General features: G+C 36.8%; 3 protein-coding genes and 1 non-coding gene across 5 annotated transcripts; 2 read left to right on the top strand and 2 right to left on the bottom strand.

Moving 5' to 3' along the window:
* Positions 1–445: 445 nt before the first annotated feature.
* On the bottom strand, positions 446–7,262 carry LOC120007502 (heat shock 70 kDa protein 15-like). Of its 2 annotated transcripts, none has more exons than XM_038857766.1 (10): positions 7,120–7,262; positions 5,082–6,300; positions 3,607–3,834; positions 3,406–3,501; positions 3,103–3,324; positions 2,120–2,314; positions 1,885–2,031; positions 1,622–1,771; positions 1,363–1,493; positions 446–1,127 (listed from the first exon to the last, which is right to left on the bottom strand). In XM_038857766.1, exons 2-10 carry the CDS (start codon positions 6,249–6,251, stop codon positions 905–907), a joined length of 2,562 nt encoding a protein of 853 aa, XP_038713694.1. In that variant the 5' UTR covers positions 6,252–6,300; positions 7,120–7,262; the 3' UTR covers positions 446–904. The 2 variants fall into 2 exon arrangements, with proteins under 2 accessions (XP_038713694.1, XP_038713695.1); XM_038857767.1 differs by lacking the exon at positions 7,120–7,262 and adding an exon at positions 6,391–6,523.
* Positions 7,263–7,943: 681 nt separating this feature from the next.
* On the bottom strand, positions 7,944–8,780 carry LOC120007353 (transcription repressor OFP14). The gene has a single exon (XM_038857549.1). It carries the CDS (start codon positions 8,778–8,780, stop codon positions 7,944–7,946), a length of 837 nt encoding a protein of 278 aa, XP_038713477.1.
* Positions 8,781–11,414: 2,634 nt separating this feature from the next.
* LOC120008288 lies at positions 11,415–11,609 on the top strand. The gene has a single exon (XR_005470415.1). It is a non-coding gene; the product is annotated as a U2 spliceosomal RNA (small nuclear RNA).
* Positions 11,610–12,310: 701 nt separating this feature from the next.
* LOC120007352 lies at positions 12,311–13,742 on the top strand. The gene is made up of 2 exons (XM_038857548.1): positions 12,311–12,497; positions 13,064–13,742. The coding sequence occupies exons 1-2, from the start codon at positions 12,311–12,313 to the stop codon at positions 13,648–13,650; spliced, it is 774 nt and encodes a 257-aa protein (XP_038713476.1). The 3' UTR covers positions 13,651–13,742.
* Positions 13,743–21,646: the final 7,904 nt, after the last annotated feature.

The raw sequence follows: 21,646 nt of genomic DNA, 5'->3' as shown, positions 1-21,646 counted from the left end.
AGGCTTTCTAAACTCTTATTTGTTTTGCAAGTAGGATTGAGCAAGTAAATGAGCTGGGAACAAAACCCGACTTACCTTCATCTTCTCAGACCATCAAGGTGCCTCTAAAGCAGGAGCTTTGTAATGGCATTATTATGGTGTTACATCACATGTCACCAAAAATCCATGTTCATCGATTTGGTCATGTCATGTATCATGGATTGGAATGCTTGGAAATCTTCTAGAGTCCAGAGAGCCAAAATATGATCATCAGCCATTTTTAGGGCCTCTCGAATGCAATCACCATTGTTGTATCGCTGGGCAGTGCATCTTTTGATTTCACATTTCTTTTTTACATGTTATTAAGGACAGACAAAAGTAGTTACTACCTAACGCGTTAGTGTGAACCGTCTATCAGAATTTAGTTTGTACCTAATGAAAACACATACCTGAGTCCAACCAAAACTTGAAATCAGAACCACACCCATTAGACGGTTTCAACAAAATCCAAGAGCTTCGACCCTCATAAGGAATTAAATCCATTCCACAAAAAGAGGATCAAACTTATAATGACAATATCTCTACACACAATAACTCGAAACATCCCTAAACACTTAAATCTCCTCTCGAAAGAGTATAATCCTAGGACCTCATCCCACAAGAGAAAGTTGGGAATGAAGACCATATATCAGTCTTAAATTTTTGCTTCGCAACCCTTCTGTAGAAACTGGAATCTAGACTCGAATCATAAGAGTGATAAAATTGCAGACCATAGAGAGGGCTTTACAAATGAGAATCACATCCCACAACCCTTCACCAGTCCAAGTAGAGTTCTTCGCCCCAGGCTTCTAAATAAATAATTGTTATACGTATGACCAAACCTCTTGCCCAGCAGAAAAACTGGGAAGGCACCTGTCCTAAAAAATTAGGCAGCACTTGTAGTATCCGACTTGTCAGTCTCCATTGGTTCCCCTGAAGCATCACCACTGCCATCAGCAGCTTTGTCATTGGCACTCTGATGTGTGTCAGCACCTGCACTGGGGTCCCCACCGTGTTGCTGTTCGCTTCCCTGAGGGGGTGACGTCGCAGGTGCTTCAGGAGTGGCAGGTTTTGCTGGCTTTGGCTTTGTCATTATTGGTCTGCAGAATCTATTGAAGCAAACCCACAACTAACAAACGTCACTTTTGATTCACACATTAATATACCAGTGGAGATAGCAATTTATAGAAAAAAAAATTGCAACTATAAGTCCCAAACACTATCCCGTTCCTAAAATCCAAGACCGCAACTACCAAATCTTAGCAGAACAATACAGTTACCAGAGTTGGTAGAGCTCAACTCACAAATAAACCAAAATATTAGACACGAAACTAAAAATAATACCTGTCAACTGCTTCAGCCTTTTTTCTCACATCTGCGGATAAGAGAACAGGAGCAGCATGCTTGGGAAGTGTATCTTGCTGCTGCTTTTTCTCTCTTAACCATGCCTCTGCTTCCACACACTCATTTAAGACCTACAGCAAATAATTGAATGCTTTATTAAACATGCACCAGCAAGATAAAACAAAAAAACTAGAATGACCGGGGAGGGGGAGGGGGAGGGGGAAATGACAGAAGAAAGGAAGAGCTGACAACTTCCCACCTTCTGCTTTTCAGCCAAGTCAATGTGGTCAAATTTGGGGTCATTTGACATTGCAGCCTCTCTATAACTATTAATACAATAAACCAGTTGATCAATCACGGATCCCCTCTCCGTATACTCCTTGTAACGCTCTTCAATAGGGTCACCTTGCTGCAATTTTCACAAATACATTAATCTTACTCATCACCAACAACAAAAACAAGTGAGAAGAATGGGTACGAAAGGGTGCATGCGGCAGAGCCATTCAGAGATAGAGCCCCCACCTTCTTTAGCTCCTCAAGCTTGGCAGTATAAACACCCTTAGTTTCATCCTCACCCTCTTCATACAACCAATCTTCTACCTCCTGAAGTTTAGCAGTAAACTCTTGCCTCAGAGAATCCGTCACAAACTCCTCGTATTTATCACCGAGCTGGAGACAACAAAAGATAAATTATTAGTACTGCAAATACAAAAAAAGGCTACAAAACATTCACCAGTAGAGCTGTGATAGAACATACCTTGTTTCTCATGTCGTAAACATACGCCTCAACAGCATTCTTTTTATCTTTAGTTTCTTCCATTACTCGATCCTGCAAAGCCATTTCAAACTCTTTTTCTACAGCTTTCTGCACGTCTGCTGGTACCATGGCACCATAAATAAACTCTGATACTGGGATATTCGTCTTCTTCACCTTCTTTTTAGGAGCCTCAACCTGTAACCATGTAGCAGATTAACAAATGTAAACTCTGCATGAACTTCTTATCCCACATAAGTGTAGTCAATACTGAGATTAATATAAATAGGATAGTGCATGATAAATTCCATGGCTAACCCAAGGCTCATGCCTTTTCACTGGACCCCACCCATAACCACATATTCAAGACCCGAGAGAAAAGGAAAATACTTCTATAATCAGAGTCATAACATGCCAAATCATACATCATGACCAACATGTAATTTCCTTCACTGAGAGATCTTTTACCTCATTAAGATGGACCATGAAAAAACAAACACTTCAAAAGTCAAAACTATAACATATTGGAAGCAGAAGATTCTTTCACATCAAAAGCAGGATTAAAATGTGCAAAGATGGGAAGAAACCATCATATTTCACTATCCCAGCTACTGCACTAAATTCCTCATTGAAAAAGAAAATAAAACCAAGCGAATTGTCATTTTCTTTAATCCTTTGTCAATAATCTTTGTTTCCTCAAATTACCTAGCCATGTTTCTACATGTTAAACAGGACTAATAGCTAATCAACCACAGTTATGTCTTCAATGTCCATAATAGCAAGCCAAAAGTGCCTATGTGCCCACAGTTTACTTGCATGCACTCCACAGACACCAACAACAAATGTTTCTAAATAAGTAGATATTATAATAACAATTTAATTTTATGCACAATGATTCATACTGGGTATGATAGGACCTACAAAATCCATACGATCAAAACAGAATATATTAATGGTCCATTCATGGCACTAACTACACTACTCACCTTTGTATCTGTTTCCATTTGTGCAGGCTTGTCTCCTGATTCAGGAACACCATTTTCAGCTCCAGGAATATCGGCAGGCCCCTTGGCATCTTGCATATTGACATCAGTCTCATTAGAACTGGCAGGAGCAGTGTTGGTGGAAGCTTCATCAGTGTTCATACTTGTAGATTCCTTCGATTGCTCTTTTGAAACTTGTAGCTCAACTTCCTCTTCTTCCAGAAGCTGACAAAAAGCGAAGAAGCTTATTCAGAGTTAAATTTAAAATGGGACCAAATTAGTTAAATTCAGGTATCACTGACTTACAGTTGCAGACTCGATAGAGACAATCCCATGCAAATTCAAACGAACTTTAACCTTTACTCTTGCTCGTTCACCTTTTGTCGACTGGAAAGGGCCAATCTGTACAAGAACATTGTACAATTAAGAAACAAATACTTGAGATATCCACTTAATGATAACATCAAATTAGGATTAATATAACACTGAATTAAGCTAATTACTTACTGTGTAAGTACTGATTTTTGCAGGTGCCTGCAACTCGCTTACATCAGTATAGTGTACATCAACTGTAAATGTACCAGATCTAAAAAATGTGAGAGCCTTGACACTAGGTATTGGATTTCCCTTGGGAAATACAATTGTACTTTGTTGATTGTCCCCTGCTCCATTCTGAGCCTCTGGAGCAGAGCCTTTCCAAGATAAAGCAATTTGAAAGGGGAAGCTTTCATTGGCCTGCATCGTACAAATTAAATCAGCAATTATGTGATGGATTTCTCATTCATTTCACCGATGGATTAAAGCTTTGAGGAAGATGATGATAAGAAAACAAGAACAGAGTGATTCATTTACAACTATTCCCCATTTGCAAATGCATAAGAGACTGAAAACAAAAGGACTAACTTGATACATCATGTAAACTTCATGTAATAGAAAAGAAGACCATGTAAAATCCAGGACATGCCTCAGAAAGTAGACGTGAACAATAAAAAAGAGCTGGAGATAACACATACCTATCCAATTCAGGAAACCAGGCAATATGAAAATACACCAATACACAACTATCACTGGTAACATGCATATATGAAAGCGAAAAGTGAATCCTATATAGATTTCATTTCACATCCAGCAAAAAGCATACAATTACAACCACATAGACATGGACATGCCTACCTCTCAAGCTATCACTGGTAGTTTTATGGCTAGAAATTCAATGACATTATAGAATTAAAAAACCTTTAGAAATTAGACAGTCCATGTTGCTGTTAAAATCAATTATGCGAGACATGAGTCGATAATTATTCAAACTAACACCCAACATCATATGTGAATACAACCGTCTGTATCCCTGTTACTTTCCTTAGGAGATGTTCCAGTTAGCCAGATGTATCATAGCTAAGAAAAACAACATGCTTGCATGAATTGAAACATTTGACAAGCAAATCATTACTCTACTAAACACATTTACTGTGTGATAAGATTGAGCAGAAACAACAGATAGATTTAACTGTTATTCCCTCCGTCCCAATTTATCTGTTATCTTTTAAAAATCCTTCTTCTTAAGGAAACATGATTTAATGCAATTCAACTACACAAAATAACCATGTTATTCCAAATTTACCCTTATTTATGGTGGTATTTCTTTCTTCTTCCTTGAAACAAGGGTAATTAAAGTACCAAGGGTAATTTCAAAATATGACAACAAAATTCGAAATTGTTAATTAATGAAGAAAAGCGACACTAGTTTTTGGACAGCCCAAAATGGAAAGATTGACAACCAAAATGGGACGGAGGGAGTATAAAATACATAATTTCAACATATTTCATTCAACTTTTTCTCATTAATTTCTCATTTGAATTCATGCAGCATACCACATCATCATTTGGAAAAATAAAAGCATAGAAGATGATGATTAGGAGACATAATATTGACATGGAAAATCATTGCGACATCTCAAGAAGGACCGGTGGGAGAATTTTACCTGGAACTCTCGCACTTTGAAAGTCGGACTTAGAATAGCACATTGCAGGGCACAGCCCCTGGAAACAGACTCACTGGCATTCATTGTTCGCCTCGGCTCTTTTCCAAAGAACTCAGTAAGGATCCTGATAATAGCAGGGACACGAGAACCAGAACCAACAACCTCAACCATATGAACATTCTCAATGGCAAGCCCAGCTTCTGAAATAGCCTTTTCCAGTGGCCTCTTTACACGTTCCAAAATGGGAATGCTAATTTGCTCAAACTCCTCCCTCTTAATGAAGCCCCTTACATCTTTATCATCCATCAAGCACTCAATATTCAAGGGAGCCTCAGGATTGGCACTAAGAACTTTTTTCAGCTTCTCACAAGCAGTCCTTAACCTGAGACAAGCTCTCGCATTCTGGAAAACATCAATATGGTAATCTACCTTGAATTTTGCAGCAAAATGCTGAAAGAGCACTTCATCAAAATCCCTACCCCCTAATGATCGATCAAAAGAATGAGCCAGTATCTTCAGTTGGCCTTTCTTGAAGCCAGCTATGCACACTTGCATGCTTGCATGGCCTATATCAACAAAAGCAACATTCAATTGCTCATTCTCAGGCAAATCTGTCTTATAAATACCATATGCCAGAGCTGTGGCAGTTGTTTCATGAAACAAACGGAGAGGGTGCAGCCCTGCAATTGTGGCTGCATCCACCACAGCCCTTCTTTGAAGATCGGTGAAGTAAACTGGTATTCCTATGCAGCAATCAACCACTGCCGCATTCAAATTCTTCTCAGCTATGCCTTTCAAGTCAGACAAGACCATTCCCAAAACTTGAGTTGGAGTAAATGTCCTCATCTCCCCCAAGTAGCGCGCATGAATCAAAGGATACCCATCAGGACCTTCAGTGACAGTGAAAGGCAATGCCTTGAGATCCCTTTGCAACTCAGGATCAGAAAATTGGCGGCCAATTAGCCGCTTCATCTGAGAAATTGAGTTTTTAGGGTTCATCATTGTTGATGCAGCACCAGCAGTCCCAATGAATCGCTGCTTGTCACCAAAGCAAACAACAGCAGGGGTTTCACGCTTTGATTCGTCATTGAGCACAACATCAATGCCCCTTTGCCTAGCAACAGCAACAATGCAGCTCTCGTTGCCCCAGTCAAAACCAACGACGCTCATCTTTCACCAATAGTTAGGTGACTTATTTGACTAAATAGATGTTCTCAACCTGGATAGAACAGATGTAAATCAAATTTCCGGACAACAAGAGCCAACTCAATAATTTATATATGCTCTTTAAAGTAGATAGTCCCTATACCTCAAAGAATAATCACAAACAGCAATGGCACGATCTATTCACAACAAGAGACGATATCGGCCTAGCTCAGGTTAGAGCAATTAAATAATGAAAAGAAAATCAAAAAATTATATTACATGGATGGCCAAGCTGATCAACATGCGCCCACAACTGTAAAGTATAAACAGCACAACCCACTTAGCCATGTAAGAAAGCAACAACCACAGATTGAAAGAGAACTACAAATCAGATTCCAAAATTACGAAAAAGTGAAAGAGACGCTTTTATTTTACATCATTCCCTCAGACCAAACAAGATAAAGTATAAATCTGCAAAATTCAACTGCACTGAGAAACAAATTCAGATGCAAAATCCAAAACTAGACCGTAGAAAAGTAAATAGCCGATATTCGCTGGAAAGCAACACAATGCAATTTGAAACAACAGCCTGTACACACAAAACAGACTCCATAAAGTTGTACGATAAAGGCATCCTCGAAATCAATACATCAGATGAAACGTCACTAGAACTGCCACCTAACGAAAACCAATAAATAAAAGAATAAAACACAATTAACGATATAACCAGCAGCCCTAAAACATCTAAATCTATAGCCAATCAAACAACTCACTCAGCAAATCTGGCTAGATAAAGAAAACGAAAATAACAGATCTACAAAATCGGCATCGAAAATTCGAACAAACGCCATAGCAAGACTTTGACCGCAAAGCTGAGCTTTAGAGATCTTACCTCTCAGCGATCTACAGCAAAGTGTCAGCGAGAGACGTAAAGAGGGAGAAAGGAGAAGTAGGGGGGACGGTGGGCTTTGGGTTCAGGGAAATTCTCTCCCCTTTCGAGAGGAAACAACGACCACCGAGAAGAGTGAGGGCTTTTAAGAGGAAAACAAAAGGGTTTGTGTGCCCTTTTTTCTTTTTTTAATTTTTGTTTTTGTATTTTAAATCGTCGGGTTGGGGGGTCAAATAGTCATGACGTGTCTAGACCGTCTAGAGTAGAGATCATATACCTATCTTCTAGAAAGATCTATAGCAAGCGAATAAATTTATTGGGTTTTCCTCCTTAATGGGCTATCGATATGGGCTTTAATTTCCTTTGCTGGTCTGCACGAGACGGGCTTTTGTTTATTAAAAGACTGAAAAGGGCTCAATTCCTAAGGCACAAGGCCCGTTATAATGGCGTGTTTCAGGCTCTCACCCTCCTGACCTCCTCGCTATTTGTATAGGCCTATAGGGTGTAGAGTTTTAACCTAGAAGCTTATTTCCCTCACTTTCTCCGCATACCCTTAAACTTTCGCCGAGTCTAACAACGAATTAGCAATCCGACGCTTTCTCTACTCAGCCATCTTGGGTCGATAGTAGCCATGGTAGTAATGTCCCGGAGCTCGACTACCGACCCAAGGCCCAGGAACCGAAGCAGAAGAAGGGAAAATAAACGAGAAATTAAAGAATGCCAACTTAAAATTTGAGGTAATTGATTAATTAAGTATTTTAATAGTAAAAACAACTTTCAATGTTGCATTTTCTTAGTACATTCCATCAATTTAAGATACACATTCGTTATCTCATATTCCTCCTCCTTTCTCTTGCATTTTGAGGACTCCGAGTCCTCCTTGATCTTCCACCAACATTTTTTGAATCTTGACGCAAAACAACGATGAGATCCACAAAAGCACTCAATATGAACTTGTGTGATTTCTTCTCATTCAAGTTCAAATAACAAAATAAAATCTCTTCCATGAAATCCCAATCAACTTTTCCATGGTGTCTCAATTTCTCTTCAACCATAGTTTGCATTGACCTTCGAAAATCATCGTATGGACTCGGAGAGTATGTCACAACAGCAATGCAATCATCAGGAAGCATGGTATATTCTTTTGATTCATGGACTGAATCGGATACAGCATTATTCGAGTTTGCGCTCGAGCTAATTTCATTCGAAGTGGTTGCCCTACTTGACCGAGCCTCCTCCATAATCGAGCCAGACGTGCCCGGTGTCACAAAAAAACGATGTGACTCATGAAGATTTGGTGGGGTAATAACAAACCTAGGAGATTCAAATAAAACCTCATTTGGTCTTTGAAGTTGATTATCTCCATTTTCATCATGACCCTCCTCTTCGTGAAAGTATTCTTCGTCGTTTGTTATATAAAGTGATTTGAAATTCTCGAAGAGAAATCGATTAACGTCGGAGAGTGTGGCAGCATCATCGTTGTTGCTAGACTTGTCGCGATCCTCATTTTGGTTACGATTGATGACAAAAGATGGCGTCTTTGGATACTTGCAGCCTGAGAGGATGCAATTTTTGGAGGATGGAATCGATTGAATGTTTGGGGTATTGGGTTTTTTTATCTTTGAAATGTAATTTTGAAGAGATTTTTGGAGGTTCTTGGGCATTTTGGTTTGATCGGGTTTGAGTGAAAGCAATGGAGATGTGTGTTTGATTTATAAACTAAACAAAGACAAGTTACCCCAAAAAAAAAAGCCATAAATGCTTGTAAAGATGTTTATAAATGCATTGGCTTTAATAAGAAACTGCTTTTGAAATAAATCAATTGGAGTTATTAAAACATATTTTTCAATCTTTGATTTTCTACGGAGATTCTGAGGTAAGAATATATTAATATATATTAAGATAAATACAAACCTTAATAAGGATGGCTTTTAATTACATGCACAAACGGATTTGGTGTCCAATTTACATTTAATAACGATTTTAATTTGTCTGTTTTAGTGTTTGTGTTTTCTTAATTTGTTCTTGTTTTTTTAGTCTTATAGGTTGTATTCCATCTTTATGGTGGTCCCGAGTGTCTATGGGCTACAAGCCTCATTTATCCAATTTATTGGGTAACTTAATACAATCAGGTCTATGATATTTTCCAAAAAAAAAAAGTCGACTTTAAAATCGATTTTACACGATGTTAATTGTGAGTTTCTATATTAGTATTCTCTATATATTTCCCTTTGTTATTCTTATTTTCGTAGATAAAAAAAAAAACAAAAATTTTATAAGTCAACCGATCAATTGGTGTTTATTTTATTTTATTTATTGTTGATTTTTTGATTTTTCAATATGAGGTAGCTATATAGAATTGATTCCAAATGATATTTCACAGCCAAGCATGGGAACACTAGGAATATTAAATTTGGTCGAATGAGGGTGGGACGAGATTGAAAATCACCCGTTTCCTTATTTTGTTGGATTTTGGGAGAATGAAATCTCGAACTCATTCCACTTTTTATTCTTCTTTGTGGAGAATCCATGCTCCCTATTGATAGAGAATAAGTTTTAATATGCAAAAGACTATTTTACCTTTATTACAAACAATAGAACATATTGTTTTCTTTTTTTCAAAATAAAAATGGTAATATCAAAATTGTACGATTAAAGTTCTCACACTCATATCCACTTTTTTTATTTTCTACCAAACATGATCATGCTCACTTCACACTCATTATCACATTCATGATTCATCTCACGTTTACACTCATTCTATTACGAACCAAGTGTCCCGTAAAGGTATTATGATGCAAACAGACTATAATCTCCACAAAATTATCTTGCAAAGAACAACGATACTATGAAAATAATAAAAGATGAGAATCACTCTCGAAGGGATGAGAATCAAAGATGAGAATCACTCTCAAAGGGATAGGAATAACTCCCTAATTTCACGAAATATTTCTTAATACAGAAGAATTGTATGATCAACACAAGAAAATAAACTAGTTTAAATAGAATTCTACATCATAATAACCGTTGAATGATATAAGCCTATGACAGCTCCACCATCATAGCTTCCTAGAATCAAGAATTGTGGTATATCCTTGCTCCTTAAGTCATGCTCATAACTTTCAATTACCCAATATTCATGCTAATGAACATAACCTTACAATTACCCAATGTTGCTGCTGATTCCAAGGTTTGGCTTTCAATGGTATCTTGTTGGACTAGTTGGGCTAGACTTCTTGTTGGTTTTGATAAACTTTAGTTGCACCCCTAAATTTACTAAAGACGCCCCAATTTAATTTGACCACCCTTTGTAAAGATCAGTTAACGGCATATTTTTAGTAAATTTAGGGGTGTGACTAAAGTTTACTTTCCTTAATTCCGCCAAAGGCTCATGCTCCAATAGTTAAGAGCATGTTTGTCAAAATACCGATTTTGATCGTAAGATTGTACGATCTTAGGTAACCAAAACGATTCGAATCGATATAAAATCCCAAAATTGATAAGACCTTACGATCTTACCCGATCTTATCGATTTTACTGATCTTAACCTTAATAGACTTATGGAGTGATGGACTTATGGGTTATGGTTTACTAATAATGTGCTTATGTTTCTAATCTTAGTTTTTCTTGAAAAATTGGTTCTAATATATTAACATGATATAATATTACACAATTATTGTGCTTGCTTTTTATAGTTCTCTGGAGGTCTAAAAAAATTACAGTTTTGTGAAATATTATCATGTCTATAAATAAATAATAATCACATTTTTGAATTTTTTATTACCTATAAACTATAGTATATTATATCATGTTAATTATTATTTATTTAGAAATAAGTAATTATATTATTTTACATTTATTTTTTAAATTTTATAAAATCTTACGATTTTACGATTCGATTTTACGATTCGATATTGTATGTCTTCCATCGATCTTATGTAAGATCCCGATTTTGACAACCTTATTTAAGAGATCCATGTTAGGCCCATTCAATACATGATCATTTGCACCATATTACCTGAAACCCTTTTTGTCGTTCACGTTTTTGGCTTGCACAAGACAGTCGTCGAAGACCGTGAGGGAGTTATTTTGGGCACAAATTATTAGCATCTGCTCGTGTTAGTTTGTCTACCTGCGTCTCTCTTTCTTATCATTATTTCAGTTGGAGACTTGTTCTACCTAATGCCACATCTATCCTGCTATGGTTTTTTTTATCGAATTTGTCCCACATCGAGAAAGTTGGTGGAGGTTGTAGCTCGACCACAATATAAAAGGCGAAACACAACATTAAACAAAGCATACCTTTCTCGGCCTTTTGGCTAAGATCAAGTGTAGTATCTGTTCTTATCAGTTTAATATCTGATACGTGGGTCATCGATCCACATGATATTAAATTAATTTTTAAAGGGGGAGGGCTCATCACAATAGCTTGCTATTGGAGTCCTCGAGTGTCGCCCAGGCGTTGCACTATTGCTAGGGCTGGCGCACCCCTCCAAACCATGGTTCAAGAATTTTTATTTGATGGAAGTGTAAGGGTCTTTGAGGAACTTTAGATGACATTTATTAAATTGGCAATAAAAACTGATTCTCATATTATGTAAAGGTGGAGAGATTGCTTAGCATTTACTTTAATTTTTCAATAATTGTTTGAATGATCAACCGACTAGGGTGGTGACTAGAGAGGGACTAGTATATGTTCGGACTTTAACTCGAATTAGATTTCGAATGTACTTAATTGACTAAACTCGGATTGGTTTAAATCCATACAAATAAATAAGATATTAACTTAATCTGATTTAGGGTCCGGACAAGTAAATCGGACAATTTCTTTGTTTGGACCCGAATCCAGTTTAAACCGAACAAAAACCTAAATTTTGGACATGTAACTTATATCCAAATTTAGTTTAATCCGGGTAGGAAAAATTCAGCCATCGGGACCGAATAGAGTTTTGCCACCTCTACTGAGAACAATGCTTTTACCATTTAGCCCCTTGTGGACCTTGATAGCTTCAAAAATCAACGTTTAAAAATTGGGCTTGAGCCTTGTCATTTGAGTCCCTAGACAATCTGGATCTTTGAAAACCCCGTTAACCTTGAAAAGATTTGGGCTCTGAGTTTCAGTGTGGGCCTGGCCCAAAGTTCTAATATGTAGTAATATATACGAGAAGCTTAACAGAAATAACAGAAAGCGAGGATGAGTAATAGCAGAGAACGGAGGAGGAGAATCGCAGAGAGAGGAAGTGATCGCATCGCTCTCATCACTGGCCGAGTCCAGACCCTTCCTGCATCACCAACTCTCCATCATCATGCGCACACAGAATCATCACCGCCTGCGTTCTCCTCCTATGATTCAGAAGCCATTTTCTCCGATCAAATCGACGGTACGCAATACTTCCTACTCTATTCATAAAATTGTGATTCTAAGAGGATTGGATAAGAAATCTTTCTACATTTTTTCATCTTCTACATGTGTACAATTCATAGGCTAATGAGTAATGATCATTTAAAAGTGTAGATCTCGATTATACAACTTGTATGATATTGTTCTCGGTTATCAAAAAAAAAATGATCACACAAAATTTAACAAATTTTGCTGCTGGTGAATGTTAGATCCAGACAACCATTAGTTCAAATGCCATGACATCTTATTTTTATAGTGATAAAAAAAGTGATACGTTTTGTGGAACCTGGCCAGGATCCAAATCGTACGAATTTCACATGGTTTCCTTAACACTGTAGAGAGGAAGTTTCGATTTTGAATTACCTGAATATTAGTGACAACTCTCGTAGACGTAGTCTATATTGAGTGAACCACGTAAAATCTTGTGTTTCTATTGTTTCTCTTCTTTAATTTTTCTGCTATTGGCTGTTATTTAGGGAGGCTAATTCCTAACAAAATGATCTGTATATTGATTTTCATTATTGATTATTATTGTTGTTGTTACAGCTGGTAACAAAGACGGCTTTGGCTTTCAACATGAAATTGGGGATGAGTTTGAAAACCAAGATAAACCACAACTGCGCAAATGTAAGACTGGCGCAGAGCCAAAACAAGGCCATTTCTCAGAGACCGAAACAAGAACAGTAGTTCAAAAGGCACCAAATGACTTTCAAAAGCCACACCCTATTCAGTCTAACCATTTCTTCTCTTCCAAGCTGTTAAATTCTTGCATTGTAGCTTCTGAGCCGACTCGCGCTATGTGTTCTCTCATGATAGCTCTTCTGGTGGTTCTATCTTACGTCGATTACCCGCTATTTGGTTGGAACATTGTGAGATCAGAGAGTATTGTAGCCTCTAGACCTCTTTATATACTTTTGCTGATGGATGTAACTATTGTACTCGCTCGAGTGTTTTACGAGAAGCAGAAAGAACATGGAGCTCAGGAAGGAAAAGTTGCTCCTCGGGCGCACAATTGGGAAGGAGCCGAGAAGCTGTTGGAGCGGGGATTGGTCGCGTACCAGGCCATTCGGGGAGTCTTTATCGATTTTAGCATTTACACGGTGGTGGTGGTGTGCGGACTCTCTTTTATTTAACTCTAGTAGAAGATAAATTCCTTTTTTTTTTTCTCTGCTGAGAAATAATTTTCTTGTCATCTCCATTTGAATTTATTTCACTTTTTCTCAGACTCACTGAGAATCAATAAACAGTATCTATGTGAATCATGGAGTGTGGAAGTACCACATTCTTCATGTTAGCCTTGTCAGTTTTCAAATTTTCTATCTTATCATGTTTCCCTTTTGATATTAGAAGCCTATGTGAATCATGGGGTATATTTATTCAAAATTTAGAACATGGGTTATTTTAGCCCGAAATAAAGTCAAGGAATTTGATTGACCCTTTTTCGAGTAGACATTCCATTTTGTCTTGTCTACCTCAATACCCTCATCTTATCATTGCCAAGTTTTATTATAATTGAGGAAAGTCTTTTTCCCTTCCCTTCTCTCCAAATTCCTCAATCCAAACACACTCTAAGGGCCAATTTGGTAAGACATTTTATCCAGCATTTCTACTACTTTATAGTATAAATGCTTGTAACTTGCCAAACGACCATTTTCGGCTACAAAACCAAGGGACTTTTGGGAGCATTTTATGCTCTTTTGAAAATGCTAACTTTTGGGACAATTTTAGTAGCATTTTCGAAATTATGTGATTATTGTACTCAAACTTTTAATGTTATACCCACAATATCCTTAAAAATTTCTCCCTTTTTGGACAACTTTGTCAACTTGGGCCCACAATCAAGATCATCCGGTGCAACTCACTAGCACTCCCGCTGCTGCTCTCTTAAGGATTTTTTTAAAAATAAAAATCAAGATTTTTTTATTACTTTTTGATAAAAATCAAGATTTTTCTATTTCTTTTTATTCGTTTTCTTATACAATAATGACAGAGATAGCGTGGCATGTGTAGTTATTTTAATCATTTATATTTATTTTAATCATTTATGTTTATTTTATAAATTTTGTTATTTATTTTACTATTTATTTACATTTGTTTCAATTAAAATACATAATACCTCTGCACGTAATTTATCACATAATATTACAATCATAAATGCTATCAACAAAAGTTGAATCAAACACTATCAACCATTCTGACAACATATATGCTATTAAAATTGTCCAATATTTTTGCTACCACCATTTCTGTTAGCATATCTGCTATTTTTAATATACTTTACCAAACTGGACCTAAATATAGGTTTGGCTACTGCTTAAGCCGAGGCTTGATCCACAGGTCCTAATATGATAGTCCAAGCCCACCTATTTACCTTAGCAAAGTGATACTAATGTTTTAAATATCGATCAATACATAACAATTCAACCGATTAAATTGGTACCCGATACTTTCACTAGTACGAATCAATCTAAAATATAAGGTTGTGCTATAACGGTCAAAATAAGTTGAAACGACTGATTTTACCATTGTTGAATCGTTTTTATACAATTTTGAAAAATTAGAAATTTTCTAAAATAAAATTAATTTTTAAATTTATAGAAAAATAAAAATTTAATTAATACTCTAACTCTCTAAAAGATTCTCAAGTGAAATTTTTAATAATATATTTTATAAGAATTTAATATTTTTTTTATAAGAGACGTGATACATCATACTCTAAATTTTCTAATTTTATTTTGTCCAAAACAAACAACATAAGAAACAAGACAAAGGTTAACTTCAAGGCAGACCAAGTGTTGCTGCTAAGAATAACCCCCCGTCTTCAGATAAGCCTCACCGCCTTTTAGTGATTCACACAGGCGCGTGCACTCAAATCCCACAACTCCATCTGTCAAACATAAGGACAAAACATGAGCAACCACTTTGAAATCTATCTTGTCTTTTTGTTTTGAAATATCATATAATTACGTTTTTGATAGGAATCGAATATTAGGCACACGTATACTTAAATCAACTGATTATTAACCAAACCAACTCTTATTGGTAAATCTATCTTGTCTTTGATGGTTTCACCCCTGCATTGATTTCTCTTCTTCTGTCATGTAATGTATATTATATATAGACTACATATACCGCACTCATTTCATCACTAAAATCTCGACCCCTTTCTCCCATTTTCTTTGTAAAGATCATAGGGGATTAATTATGTGCTACCCAGCTTTTGATTCTTTGGTTGGTGTTAGCTTCTATGTTTCTGGGGATCGAAGCAGCCAGTTTGTGTCGCAGAGGGCGGAGGCAGAGCCAACAGAGGTGGCTAGAGGTGATGGTGCAACAAAGAAGTGTGTGTGTTCTCCCACGCGCCACCCGGGGTCGTTCAGGTGTAGGTATCATCGTCAGGAATACAAATGGGTCGCTCGAAATGGCCCAGGCCCAACTGGACCCAGGTAGTTGTAAATTTGTAATTTGATAATAGCAAATTAGCACATGAATATGCTGTATATCATGGAAATTATATATCTATGAACTGTATGTTTGCACTTTAATCCTCAATTTGTTGGGCGTTATAAAATCTGGCCGGACCGGCTGGTCTGACTGGTCGGAGCAGGACTCAGCCACAACCCACAAGTTTTGTCCGGAATTGGTTAAATATCAGAAATTCTCAATCCAAAATAATTAATTATTTTTATTTGTTTTAAAATAATTTTAATAATTTAATGTTATTTCACTAATTACTGCATAATTATTGTCATTACTCTCAAACTTTATCAGATATAAATTAAAATTAATGTCATTAGTATCATTAATATAAAATTATTAAGAATCATAATATTATTAATGTCAACGAATTTGTAAAATTAACATCATAAACATAAATATAAAATGAGAACGGTTAAATATATTGCTATTTTTGTTAAATACAACAGTATGTGTTAAATACACCCTAACATCAATTTAAAATGTTTGTGTTTTTATAAATAAATCACTATAAATTTATTATTATACCCTTATGTATTTTGATTAAAACACACCCACACATGAGGACGGTGACAAAGCAACAATACTTGATCCTGGGATTGGATACTCTACCCCATTTGCATTAGCAATATTGCTTCGTCTAGGTTGGGAAGTACTAACAAAATCATTAGAATCGAATGTCATGTGATCAGTTGCTTACGAATAAATTATTCACCCATTATGATCATGATGACCAGTACTAAGTAGAGAATAACCACAGTTACCTGAGTCAATGAGTGTTGTAAAACCATCAAGCATGCAAAGATTCTACATGTGGAATTAGTGTCAGCTAAGCTTCGGCATTGACTAAAGTTGCCCAACCAGAACCACCTTTTCCAGCAGCTTCACGTTGTTTCTTGGCCTTGAATTCAGTCCTCCATTATGGGTATCCATGCAATTTGAAACAAGTTTCATGGGTGTGTTTAGGATTACCATAGTGTGTGCATCCCCCACCTTCCGATTGTGACTTGGGCTTTCAAGCAATATTTGGTTTTCTAGTACTTCCAGAATGTTTAGTTCCATGCGACATCAATAGTAGTGAGGGAGCTTGCTGTGTCATATTTGAACTAGATCGGTTCTGTCCTCCAGCATGTCCAGTCGATCAGGTTCCTCCTTTGATGCCATCACTCCCCTAGTTGATGTATCCCATGTTTCTATCATCACAGATTGTCTCAAATCTTCTCTTCAAACATAAGCATATGCCTGCTCCACTATGGGAAACGGTTTTGTCTGGAGTACATCACTCTGGACCTTATCAAGTCGATCATCCAAGCCATCAAGGAAGGTATACACTCGATCCTCCTATATAAGTAAATTATATTTGTAAATATCAGTCTCATATTTCATTGGATTCAATCGTCAAAATCAATCTCTCTCCACAACCCCTGAAGGCTATTGTCAAAGCCTAGATACATTTCATTTCATATTATACACCTGAGAGGTGTTTGTGCCATCAAAGTATGTTGTAGTAAGTGCATCCCATACTGCCTTACTGTAGAGAATCTGATACGTTGCTAATCAGCCCTTGATCCATAGAGTTGATTAACCATCCTTTGACAATAGTGTCTTATGTTCTCCATCTTCGGTAAATAGGGTCTGTTTGTTCGGGTTGTTTGTCTTCATTGATATATCCCAATTTGTCTTTCCCAGAGATAAACATCTCTACAACTTGGGACCCTAGTGCATAGTTGGTGTCATCCATCTTGATATCGATTTATGCAGTGGAAGAATCATGGGTAGGTGTTGGGGTCTGTGTTGTCTATGTTTGGGTAAGTATTTGTGTTAATCTGGAAGTCAAGTCATCAAGGGATATATTGTTTGTAAAGGTAGCATCGATGAAGTTGTCAGGGGTTTCCATGGTGGTAAAGAAAAAGGGGGGTTTGACTGATGTTTCAAGTTGAGTAGAGACCCTAAGATCGCTGCTCCGATACCATGTTGAATATATAAAAAGAATGGACAGCTATAAGCGAAGAAGAATAATCAACTTCATTGATCTTCATTACTTTGTACAAGAATATACACACGTGTGTGTGTATATATATATATGATAGCTTATCAAGCTATTCTAAGGAACCCTACTAAGTCACGCCTACGATCATGGAATCTTATGAATGTGAAACCTATACAAATTAGGACATTGAATCCCTACAATCTCTCCTAATCAACTTACATCAACAAATACAACACATGATCAGGACCCAAACCAGGTTCTGAGGCACAAGTTTCTAAGTCGAAAACACAAACAGCTTGGGCTTATTAGGAACATTATCTTCCAAATTCTCAGATCCTGATCTCATTGCTATGCTATGAGCTATATATTACCACCAACATTCTCACCTCCTATGTAAAAGCCCACCAAAGTCACCGTAATTCAACATCTTTTTTTTTGTCTTGTTTTGGGCTGTGCTCGAGTGGGATGAGACCCAAAAGATCTATGTAACGATGGTGAACAAATGAAAAATGAGATTCAATGCAAAGTCCACTTGCATTGAAATAGACTAGGATTGAGAGTTTTTGGTCATGTCGTTCGAGTTGAGGGAGGTAGAGACGAGTAGAGATTTTGTGGTTGAGAGCATCTCTCTCTAAATCCATATCCAGTTTGGAACAGAGAATGAACTTGATGTAAAGTGTTCTTATCGGCGAGGTTGGATCGAGTGGAATTTAGGGTTATAGTTCACATCAAAGTTATTTCTTAAAATAAAATGAAGTGTTTTGTAGTCATTTTTTAAAAAGGATATTATTGTCCAAAAGTTACGGAAAATTTATGGTGGTGTATTTAACAAAAATAATGATGTATTTAACCGTCCCAATATAAAATTCTTGATAATAATCAAAGAGTAATGTTATTTAACAATCCACATGTGAAATAATCAAAGAGTAATGTTATTTAAAATTCTATGTGAGTAATGTTATTTAAAATTCTCGATAACAATCAAAGAGTAATGTTATTTAAAATTCTATGTGACATGTGAGATAATCATTGATTATAAACACACATGTAGCGTTCATTTAACAATCCACATTTACATATTATTTGGGGGTCAAATGAGCATCACGTCTCAAGCATTATTCATAATCAAATTATTAAGATTATTAAAACTTAATTAAGGCATGAGTTGAAATACAATTGGGCATGGGTCGTTCTACCCGCCAACCGACCCATTACTAATTCATTTCCAAGTCGATAATCAACCATCAACCAACCTACGTTGTTAGATCGATAATTTCACCAGAGCCATGTAGAGATGAGTCGGTTGGTGATTGCTAAAATACTCAAATGTCATTGGTCGGTAATTAGCCGACCAGTCGACAATTAATTTGTTAGTATTTGATCAAAATAATTGTCCCACGTGGAAGCCGCCTAATGGAAAAGGAAAATTATGTTGCTGTAGCTCTGGTGGCCAAATGGATTTGGCTAAGAAAGGCATGGTTGGCAAGGAACATCAAAGCATTAATTGTGGTAGTTGTGTGGTGGTGTCCATATGTGCAAGTGTATAACTTGGTTACCACACTTGTTTATCCACATGGTATTTTTCTTTATAAGAGTTCCGAGAAGAGGTGAGCAAAGTAAGAACTTGCATAACATAAATTCGGGAAGAGAAAAACATAGTTATGTAGGTTTTTGCCGTTCTGGATTAGGAGCGTAGTACTGGTTTAGTAGTGCTAAAGGTATTTGGGCAGTGAGAGAGAGTCAAAAGGTTGAGATTTGTTGTTAGTTCTTGAGTTGAAGGACTCGTCTCTTTTGAGATCTTCTTTATATTAGTGAAATTCTTCGTTGTTCTTTGCCCAAGAACGTTGGCAAATTGTGTCGAACCTCGTTAAATCTTGTGTCTTTTTTCTCTCTTTTGTTTCCGTATAGTTTCTACATTCTAGTATTTTCGTCAAAAGCACAACAATTGGTATCAGAGCTCAGCCTCAATGGCTCAGGAAAAATTTGAGATAGAAAATTTTGATGGAGATAATAGTTTCAGTTTGTGACGGGTTAAAATAAGCGCACTTTTGCGACAACAAGGTTTGACAAAGATTTTGGATGCAAAAGATGCAGCCAAATTACTTGAAGACAAGGTGGTAGAGAGATGGATGAGAAGGCGCATAGTGCGATTCAATTATCTCTTGCAGATGTAGTTCTAAGAGAGGTTGCAGACGAAGAAACAACCAAAGGATTGTGGGACAAGCTAGAAAGCTTGTATATGACAAAGTCTCTCACGAACTGGTTGTATTTGAAGCAACGATTGTATACCCTCAAGATGGACGCGGGTATGTCCATAAATCAACACCTTGATAATTTCAATCGAATTATCATGATTTGAAGAATGTTGAAGTCAAGGTTGACGAGGAGGACCAAACTCTTATTCTTTTGTGTTCATTACCGGTCTCGTATGATTCTTTTGTTAATTCCATGTTATATGGATGGAAGTCTATCTCTTTGGTCGATGTCAAGGCATCTTTGAACTCGAAAGAGTTAACGACCAAGTTGAATGGCAAGAGCAGTGGTGATTAGGTAGTTGGTCTGTTTGTTAAGGGCATGAATGGTTCCTGAATAGGCTGCACTAAATCAAAGAAAACTATTCAGTGCTATTCTTGTCATCGGTTTGGGAATTCCAAGACGAAGTGTCCAAAGCTCAAAGCTATTGCAAAGCAAGAGACAGATGCAGAGGTGAATATTGGCGAGGTAAATGTTGACTCTGATGAAGATTCAACTTTTGTCATTTCTGTTACAGTTCCATAAGTTCGCTCCAAGGAGAAGTGAATTTTAGATTCGAGTTGCACCTATCACGTGTCTCATTACAGGAATGCGTTTACTACCTACGATTCAGTCAAAGGTGGCACAGTCTTGGTGGGCAACGATACTTCCTGCAAGATTGTTGGGAAAGGCTCAGTTCGAATACGATTGTAAAATGGAGATATTAGGACTTTGACATGTGTTTGTCATTTACCAGCTTTAAAGAAGAATATGGTGTCTTTGAGCAGTATGGATTCCAAAGACTACGGGTTCTCCGTAAAAGGTGGATTTTTGAAGGTAAGCAAGGGATTCATGACAGTGATGACAGGGAAGATGATTGGCGATTTGTATGTTCTTCAAGGTGGTACAGATGTACTTATACTACATGTGTTTCGGGTTCTTAGAAGTACGTGAAGCTTTGGATGAGAAAGTCAAGTGGAGTGCAGTTTGGTACTTTAGTTCGGTTTGTGATAGAGAATTCTCAAAGAAGACAAAGTGGTCGTTCTCGGATGAGAAACATAGTTTTAGAAACACTTATTAAGGTAGAGAATATAAAGTTTCCATGTTCCAGAATTGTAAAAGTAAATGAGATTGGTCGACATATTTTTAGTGCATCAGTTGATATTGTGGAATGAGCAGACAAGTTCAAAGAGATTTTGGACTTGGTCAAAGTTAATCTCTAGAGTTTGAGATTTTGTTAGAGAAGACAACATAAGAAAGGAAGAATGAAGATTCTTGGGTGGACTATTGTGTTTTTGCTCAATTTTGATCAAAGATGGAGATTTGTTAGTATTTGATCAAAATAATTGTCCTACGTGGGAGCCACCTAATGGGAAAGGAAAATTATGCTACTATAGCTTTGGTGGCCAAATGGATTTGGCTAAGAAAGGCAT

The sequence above is a fragment of the Tripterygium wilfordii genome, chromosome 10 (assembly GCF_013401445.1).
Source record: "Tripterygium wilfordii isolate XIE 37 chromosome 10, ASM1340144v1, whole genome shotgun sequence".
NCBI classification, from domain to species: Eukaryota; Viridiplantae; Streptophyta; class Magnoliopsida; order Celastrales; family Celastraceae; genus Tripterygium; species Tripterygium wilfordii.
The sequence above is the reverse complement of the archived record's forward strand: the minus strand, read 5'-3'. Positions and strand labels throughout refer to the sequence as shown.